At 39.5% G+C, this 9,586-nt stretch overlaps 1 protein-coding gene across 5 annotated transcripts in view; it reads right to left on the bottom strand.

The window, feature by feature from the left end:
- Window positions 1-154: 154 nt before the first annotated feature.
- The window catches only part of mcc (MCC regulator of WNT signaling pathway), a 92,364-nt gene continuing 82,932 nt past the window's right edge, over window positions 155-9,586 (bottom strand). For 3 of the 5 annotated variants that reach the window (XM_058775869.1, XM_058775871.1, XM_058775872.1), the window contains 4 exons: window positions 8,245-8,457; window positions 4,544-4,632; window positions 3,454-3,576; window positions 155-2,526 (listed from right to left, as the gene is read on the bottom strand). In XM_058775869.1, coding sequence (XP_058631852.1) covers window positions 2,346-2,526; window positions 3,454-3,576; window positions 4,544-4,632; window positions 8,245-8,457 — 606 coding nt within the window. In that variant the 3' untranslated portion in view covers window positions 155-2,345. The remainder of the gene's footprint in view (window positions 2,527-3,453; window positions 3,577-4,543; window positions 4,633-8,244; window positions 8,458-9,586) is intronic. The other 2 variants (XR_009271342.1, XM_058775870.1) reach the window with 2 other exon arrangements.

Raw genomic sequence — 9,586 nt, 5'->3', positions numbered from 1 at the left:
CATTCGTGACACTGTAATAACGTTTCACCATTCAATCAATGAACCTCAACCTACATTTCTTTGAATATTTCAATGCAGAAATGCATCTGGCATAAAAGTGAGAAACTCTGGCAGTAAAATATAGCTGTTAAAATGACTGGAGCCATCAACATGAAGCGTTGCATTATTTCTTTATTATATAAACAAATACATTCTGTATTAAAATAAAACAAAATGATTGCAAAGATTTGATTCATAAACAGATCTGTGCAAATTAAGTACAATTCACAAACCCTTTATAGTTTCTCCAGCCCATCGTTTATGGATATGCATATACTTTCATGAAAGGAAGGATTCCTTTACTTACTGATGCACAAAGAAAGAGCATGAAAACGTGAACCAGTCGCTGACATTTGATCGTCCAGCATGAAGTCACAGAAGCAGATCAATAAACCTGCATTATGAGTAATGGATTCTTGTATTAAATGCTTGTTCACATTAAAGTAGTTCTATAACAGCGCCTCTTTCTGTGGGCAGATTGGTACTCGAACGAGAGAGAAGCATTTCTATTGCATTGAATATTTCACCATGTCAAGCACTTAAAAGTCAGTCTTGTAACTGATAAATATGAGTGAAAGCCGTTTATGCATAATCACCGTCTTCACTAGATCTGCGTGGGACGAACAGCTTTGTAGCTCGAGCGTGTAAACAGTCGCAGGATCGTATAAAACCGTGAGTTTGAGGTCTCGCTGATATTTTGCAGGAGAGGGAGAAATAAATACTCGTCTGTAAGAAGGCAATGTGGTGATCCGGTCCACCAGACTGTGGAAAAGTGCTTCTGTCGTCCAGGAGGAAGCCAAACGTGATGGAGATCAAACCTCTCGGGAAACACTGAAACGTGAGGTTTGGTGATGTTGAGCGACGTTACATTCCTCGGCCAAAAACTGCATGCAAACAAACACAACATGAAGGCTGAAGCAAGATTCTGTCATCAGATTTCCAGCATGAAATAAAAATGATGTTCTTCGAAAAAAATATTTGAAAATGAAATTTTCTCCACTTGGAAAATTCTATTATTTTTTGGAAATGATCAAAACTTGTTTGCCATCTTTCATTTTTTCAATCTTCTCTTAAAACTCACTTTTTCGGCGTCATTTTTACGTGATTGTAATTCTTTTTATTTCATGTTATTCTTAAATTTAGTTCTTTTTGTATTTCAATGCATTTTTATTTATTTATTTTTTAAAGCGCTCTGAGATGCAACTTTTGAAGGCGCTATAAAAAATTACGTTTATTATTGTTCGCAGAATTCATCAGTGCATGTGTTTCTAAAGAAAAAAATAATTTCTTGTGAACAAATGAAATGTTTTCATTGATTAATGCAAAAACCTCATAAAAAATTGCTCAGGATCAGCAGAAGTGTAAATATGACACTGAAATTTTACAAAAATCTAGATTTTGATGATAAATTGGTAACACTAAGGTTTTATTTGTTCGATTATAGTAGTTTGCATGAACTAGCAATGAAAAATACTTCTAAAGCAGCATCTTCGATCAATTTAAACATTTATTAATATTATAACTTTAGAATTATTAACTAATGTTAGTAAAGATAATGTTTATTTTTAGTTCATAATATGAACAAGACTTTATTGTAAAGTGACTTTACAGATAAAATAACATACAGATGTTCAACATCTCATCAGCCAATATAAGTTGTCTAAGTGGTGTCTTAACAAATCAATAATTCATAATTCATCTCATATGGATAACTTGCGGCCTTGATTTGTCTGCAATCTGTATTTCCAGTTCATAAATCTGAACCAGATGTTAGGTATAACTGGGTAAATGATGACAGAATGTTCATCGGAGGCTTAACTAGTCCTGCGAGGCGGTTAAACCGAGGATGTGAGTTTAATCAGCAGATGAAGGAAACCTCGTTCTCATTTATTGCTCAAAACTATTTCTCTACACTGTATGACTAAGAAATATCATTATTAAACTAAACCTGTGACTAGTTCGTCTCTTTGAGTCTGTGCTGCTGTACTTTCTCATGTAGTTTCATCATAATCTGACTAGTAAAAGCATAAAAACTGTGAACCTCATAATTATAAATTGGAAAAACGGAACAGTATAAAATAAACGCCGTCTCCTACGTGACAAAATGAGCACGTCTGAGCCGTCGTTTCATGCTTATGATGCTTTTTGTATCTGGAGAGGCGCTGTTGTGTAAAAGAGCAGCGTGAACGTCCTGAGAAACGTCTGCTTCGTGTTCCTCAGAAGAACAAAGTCCTACAGGCTGTGAATGATGACAGAATGATGGCTTTTGTGTGGTTTTGCGGAGACGTCCGGAGGGTTTGGTGAGTTCAGAGCGAGGTTTCGTTGGTGTGCGGTCGAGACGTCTCCTCCTCCAGAAGAGCGATGCGCTGTTTCAGCATCCGCACCTGCGTCTCGTGCCGCTCCACCATCGCCATCATCTGAGACTCCAGCTTCTTCAGCTTGTTCTGGTGCTTCTTCTTGGCTTTCTCGTACGCCGCCACCAGATTACTGCGGCACACAAACACAGCACAGCCACTGATATATATACTCCATCTACTCCAGAGCTTTAAAAACTTTCATCAAAAACACTGCCTTAGCAACTAACTGAAATAAAGTTAAAATACTAAAATTAATACAACTAAAAAACAAAACTAAAGCTAAATAGAAATAAAAAATATTAGATAAAAACTTCAACTTAAATGAAAATTAAAAACACTGCCTTACTAAAATTACTAAATGTTGAATTACTAAAACTAACTGAAATAAAAATAAAATTAAAGCTAAATAAAATATTTTAAAAATTAATAAAAATGGCAAAAGCACAAAATAAAATATAAATAGTACATGGAAAAAATCCAGTAAAAAAAAAAAAAAAACTAACCAAAATGAGAAATGTTGCCTTGGCAACTAACTGAAATAAGTTGAGGTACTGAAAATAATTAAGGCTCAACAAAAATATATAAAAAAATGAATATAAATGACAAGTGCATAACAAAAAATATAAATTAAAAGAAAAACTTAGAAAAAATAGAAATGTAGCCTTAACAACTAACTGAAATAAGCTGAAGTACCAAAATTACTAAAACTGAAATAAAAATATATCAATGCTAGATATATTGAAAAAAAGACAAAAAAAAAAAAAAAAAAATTTTAACCAAAAATATAAAAATCAAAGCTGATTGTAAATATTAATAAATAGTATAATAATATATAAATAACACTAAAATAACCCTGGTAAATGCAAATACATATATTCAGCAGCAATTTTCCATGTGCCATACCAGCATTAATGGTGTTCGGTGACATTTGAGCAGCTTGTATTAAACACACTGCGCTGAGACCAGCAGGAGGCGCCGCTCAGCCGAACACAAACACTGAATCCTGTTTTCAAATCAGTGCAAACCTCGGAGCCGTTTGTTCCTGTGTGTTTGGTACCTGTTTGCTCGTTTCAGGTCGTTAACGAACTCCGCCGACTGCTGATGTCTGACTTCACTGCTCTTAGTCAGTCTTTCTAACGCCGCCACCAACTCCTGAACACGACCCTTCAGCTTCTTCTCTCTGCAACACACACACACACACACACACACACACACACCTTGACTGATTTTTATCAAGTAAGCGTCAGAATAACTGCAGTCATACTTCCATGTGAACACTTTCTGGACTGAAGCAGCTCAGCTTTACTTGATTCTCCATCAATCATTTTTTAGAAAAATCAGTGCGTCTCAAATCTGATCATCAGGATCTTCTGAGGAGCGTTTGTTTCCAGAAGCTTTACTTTCATTGTTCCTCAGCGGAGGAATGATCTTCACAAGCCTCCAAAACATCTCTTTCTTCATCTCTCAATCAGCATTGCATTATATGTTTGATCATTTCAATCTCATCTTACTAAGACATATGTGACCCTGGAGCACAAAAGCAGTCTTAAGTCGCTGGGGTATATTTGTAGCAATAGCCAACAATACATTGTATGAGTCAAAATGATAAATTTTTATTTTAGACCAAAAATCATTAGGATATTAAGTAAAGATCATGTTCCATGAAGATATTTTGTAAATTTCCTACCGTAAATATATCAAAACTCAATTTTTGATTAGTAATATGCATTACTAAGAACTTCATTTGGACAACTTTAAAGGCGATTTTCTCAATATTTTGATTTTTTTGCACCCTCAGATTCCAGATTTTCAAATAGTTGTATCTCGGCCAAATATTTTCATACACATCAATGGAAAGCTTATTTATTCAGCTTTCAGATGATGCATAAATCTCAATTTTGAAAAATTTACCCTTATGACTGGTTTTGTGCTCCAGGGTCACATATTATTGGAGTGACCACTGATATTTATATAATTTTATGTCAGTATCTGCTGTACTGTTATAAAGATCTCATTGATTTACATTACAAGCATCAGAATTTCATCATCATAAATCAGACTATATGAGCCATAAAAGCCTGATGATCAAATATGATACTCAACAAAACATCCACAAAAGGCGGCTCAGAGGTTTAAGAGGAACTGACCTCCTGAGGGCGCTGGTGAGCTCCGCCGCGAGGTCGCTGTCGCTCAGACTCCTCAGATCAGACAGACTGATCGCTGGAGAATCAGAGTCCTGTAAACACACAGACAAACAGGCATCAGTCAGTCAGATATTACAGATTTATGTGTCTAGATCAAATAGTTTAAATTGTTCATATCTAAGTCTCTCGTTTCAAATGTGCATCAATCCTGTTTTTACGTGTAACACTGTAACTTTCAGTGCTTAAAAACATCCTCTCCACACCCAAAGAGATTAATTAAAGCTAAATGTCAAAGAACAGTTCATTCAAAAATCAACATGTTGATGGCATCACAACCATGAGCTCATTAACACATGACAGCCAAATATCACACAATCACAATTCACTGTCTAATCACTGTTAAATACATAAACGTAAATGGAACTTATGTTTTAACAAATTATCAATAAAAAAATAACTGGACGTTATCTGGTGCTAATAAATAGAGGATTGTGTGTACAGTAGAGCACTGCGCTAACAATATCAAGGTCACAGGTTTGATGAGGCGTTCTGGGATCTGCAGGGACTGTAAGAGAACATCACGTGTAACGCAGATGCCTGCGCAGCACAGCAGAGATCGACAGCAGACGAACCCGCTCTCACACCCACAGAAGAGACGCTTTCACAGCAGAGAGACGAGAACAGAGCAGAGCAATCGATCGAAACAGAGAGAGAAGATACTCGTCAATAATTCACACAAGCTGCTGCTGGAGACGAACACAGACAGAAGGAAGGACGGACAGACGGACAGACAGAAGGAAGGACAGACAGACAGACGGAAGGACAGACAGAAGGAAGGACGGACAGAAGGAAGGACGGACAGAAGGAAGGACAGACAGAAGGAAGGACGGACAGACGGAAGGACAGACAGAAGGAAGGACGGACAGACGGAAGGAAGGACAGACAGACAGACGGAAGGACAGACAGAAGGAAGGACGGACAGACAGAAGGACAGACAGAAGGAAGGACAGACAGACAGACGGAAGGACAGACAGAAGGAAGGACGGACAGGCGGAAGGACAGACAGAAGGAAGGGCGGACAGGCGGAAGGAAGGACAGACAGACGGAAGGACAGACAGAAGGAAGGAGACAGACAGAAGGACAGACAGAAGGAAGGACAGACAGACAGACGGAAGGACAGACAGAAGGAAGGGCGGACAGGCGGACAGACAGACAGACAGGCGGAAGGACAGACAGAAGGAAGGGCGGACAGGCGGAAGGAAGGACAGAAGGACAGACAGAAGGAAGGACAGACAGACGGAAGGACAGACAGAAGGAAGGACGGACAGACAGAAGAAAGGACGGACAGACAGAAGGACAGACAGACAGACAGACGGAAGGACAGACAGAAGGAAGGACGGACAGACGGAAGGAAGGACAGAAGGACAGACAGAAGGAAGGACAGACAGACAGACGGAAGGACAGACAGAAGGAAGGACGGACAGACGGACAGACAGAAGGAAGGACAGACAGACAGACGGAAGGACAGACAGACGGAAGGACAGACAGAAGGAAGGACAGACAGAAGGAAGGACAGACAGACGGAAGGAAGGACAGAAGGACAGACAGAAGGAAGGACAGACAGACAGACGGAAGGACAGACAGAAGGAAGGACAGACAGACAGACGGAAGGACAGACAGAAGGAAGGACGGACAGACGGACAGACAGAAGGAAGGACAGACAGACAGACGGAAGGACAGACAGACAGGCGGAAGGAAGGACAGACAGACAGACAGACGGAAGGACAGACAGAAGGAAGGACAGACAGAAGGAAGGACAGACAGACAGACGGAAGGACAGACAGACGGAAGGACAGACAGACGGAAGGACAGACAGAAGGAAGGACAGACAGACAGACAGACAGACAGACGGACGGACGGACAGACAGACAGACAGACAGACGGAAGGAAGGAAGGAAGGACAGACAGAAGGAAGGACAGACAGACAGAAGGAAGGACAGACGGAAGGAAGGACGGACAGACAGACGGAAGGAAGGAAGGACAGACAGACAGACGGACGGACGGACGGACAGACAGACAGACGGAAGGACAGACAGAAGGAAGGAAGGAAGGACAGACAGAAGGAAGGACAGACAGACAGAAGGAAGGACAGACAGACAGACGGAAGGACAGACAGACAGACGGAAGGAAGGAAGGACAGACAGAGCGGAAGGAAGGAAGGACAGACGGAAGGAAGGACAGACAGACAGACGGAAGGACAGACAGACAGACGGAAGGACAGACAGACAGACGGAAGGACAGACAGACAGACGGAAGGACAGACAGACAGACGGAAGGAAGGAAGGACAGACGGAAGGAAGGACAGACAGACAGACGGAAGGAAGGACAGACGGACAGACAGACAGAAGGACAGGCAGACAGAAGGAAGGACAGACAGACAGACGGAAGGACAGACAGAAGGAAGGACGGACAGACTGACGGAAGGACAGACAGAAGGAAGGACGGACAGAAGGAAGGACAGACAGAAGGAAGGACAGACAGAAGGAAGGACAGACAGAAGGAAGAACAGACAGACAGACAGACGGAAGGAAGGACGGACAGACAGACAGACAGACGGAAGGAAGGAAGGAAGGACAGAAGGACAGACGGAAGGACAGACAGACAGACGGAAGGACAGACAGAAGGAAGGAAGGACGGACAGACAGACAGACAGAAGGAAGGACAGACAGACGGAAGGAAGGACAGACAGACAGACAGACAGACAGACAGACAGACGGAAGGACAGACAGAAGGAAGGAAGGACAGACAGAAGGAAGGAAGGACAGACAGACAGAAGGAAGGACAGACAGACAGACGGAAGGACAGACAGAAGGAAGGACAGACAGACAGACAGACAGACAGACAGACAGACAGACAGACAGAAGGAAGGACAGACAGACAGACAGACAGACAGACAGACAGAAGGAAGAACAGACAGAAGGAAGGACAGACAGACAGACAGACAGACGGAAGGAAGGACAGACGAACAGACAGAAGGAAGGACAGACGGACAGACAGACAGAAGGAAGAACAGACAGAAGGAAGACAGACAGAAGGAAGGACAGACAGACAGACGGAAGGACAGACAGACAGACGGAAGGAAGGAAGGACAGACAGAAGGAAGGACAGACAGACAGACGGAAGGAAGGACAGACGGACAGACAGACAGAAGGACAGACAGACAGAAGGAAGGACAGATACAGTATGCTTCTACCAGTCTTACATCTCACAGACAGACAAGAGAGTCTTTGCTGATAAATGTCATCAGCAACACATTCATAGATTCTAAAACCACACAGACTCAGATTCAGGATTATCAATCCATCCATTAATCATATTTAGAGCAACTAAAAACACCTCACTGCATTACAGCTAGCTGCCAATCCAACAATTCTCAAGTTCAAGTACTAAAATTAAACAAATTTTTAATATTTAATAGTTTATTTAATAATATTTCATAATTTTGGAATGGTAGCATGTGCAATAAAGTTAAATGAGATGTGAGATGTGCACAAGTCTTATGATTTTAAACTTTTCATACGATAAAAAAAAAATTCCACAAAAAAAAAAGTGAATTTTTTTGCATTTTGGTGTTCCCATTTAGGATTTTTATGATACATGCACACATTTGCACCGGACAGTATGTTGTAGTGTATGTACTGTACCTTCCCGCTCTTGTCTTTGGCTCCAGCGCTGCTGCCGGTGGAGTTGAGCGACCGGCGTCTCTGTTCCTGATGCTCCTCCACCTCAGACTTCAGATGCTCGATGTGCACCAGATAGGCCTGTTCCTGAGCCTCCCTCGTGCTCAGCTTCAGCTCCAGAGCTTTCTTCTCCTTCTCCAGCAGATACAGCTGTGCCTTCAGCTCCGCCATCTCCTCCTGAACACACACACACACACACACCTGTGACCAACAGCTCATTTCACAGAGCTTCATCTGACAGGTCACATCACCGCTGAGAGCATCTCACGGCTCGGATACGCTTCACAAACACACACTCGTCAAACCCTGACCTTTGATGCCCTATATAAACCCTGACCCTAGTGCATTCTTATCATTTTGTATCGATTTATAATCTATATAAACATGAGAAAAGCTCTATTGCATATACCAGGCTTTCCCTAATGGGGGTTTCTGAGTTGATGAAAAAATGCTAAATTAAAATAAATAATTTATAACTTTACAAATACATCAATGTAAAGCACTAGTTAAATAATATGAGATAGAGAAGAATATGAAAAATATAAATAATATTAATTGTTTTTAAATGGCATTCAAATAAATTATTTTAAATTAATACAAATAGATGAAATAAAAAGATGATATATTTTATTTAAAATAAACTAAAATAAATATTTTTAAAATAAAACACTTACTAAGAAATAAAATATCATGAAAATGTGAACAATATATTTTTGAAATCACATTTAAATAATTTAAAATAATAAAAGTAAAACACTAAAAAGATTGAATATTTTACCTGAAATAGATTAAACACTTTAAAAAGAATCAAAATGGAATAAAAATATGAAATATTATGAAACTAAGAAAAATATTAATATCAATAAAAATAAAAATCATTTGAAAATAAGAAAAATAAACCACTTATAAGACAATTAAAAAAATATATATATTAAAATGAAAATACAAATAAAAAAACACTAACAACTTTACAATAATTTTAATATAACAAAAATAAAACATAAATAAATTAAAATGAAAATAATTTAAAAATAAAAATAAAATAATTACTAAAAAGATGAAATATTTTATTTGGTTTATATGATTGAAATATTAACTTCAAGAAAATATTTTAGCTCAAAGAAGTTTGGGAATCTCACACACACACACTGAATCTGTATTTTCAGACCCAAAGCTTCTGTCACATCCTCCTAGACATGTGAATCTCTGAAGGTCATTTACTCTTGGAGTGTTTGGCACTGATCTGGTGTCAGTGTCCGACCGAATCTCACATTTCAAACACGCGCCGCTGCTCCGAATACCAAAG

Source organism: Onychostoma macrolepis, chromosome 05 (genome assembly GCF_012432095.1).
Source record: "Onychostoma macrolepis isolate SWU-2019 chromosome 05, ASM1243209v1, whole genome shotgun sequence".
In the NCBI taxonomy this organism is placed as follows: Eukaryota; Metazoa; Chordata; class Actinopteri; order Cypriniformes; family Cyprinidae; genus Onychostoma; species Onychostoma macrolepis.
This window is presented reverse-complemented; position numbering and strand designations above follow the sequence as displayed.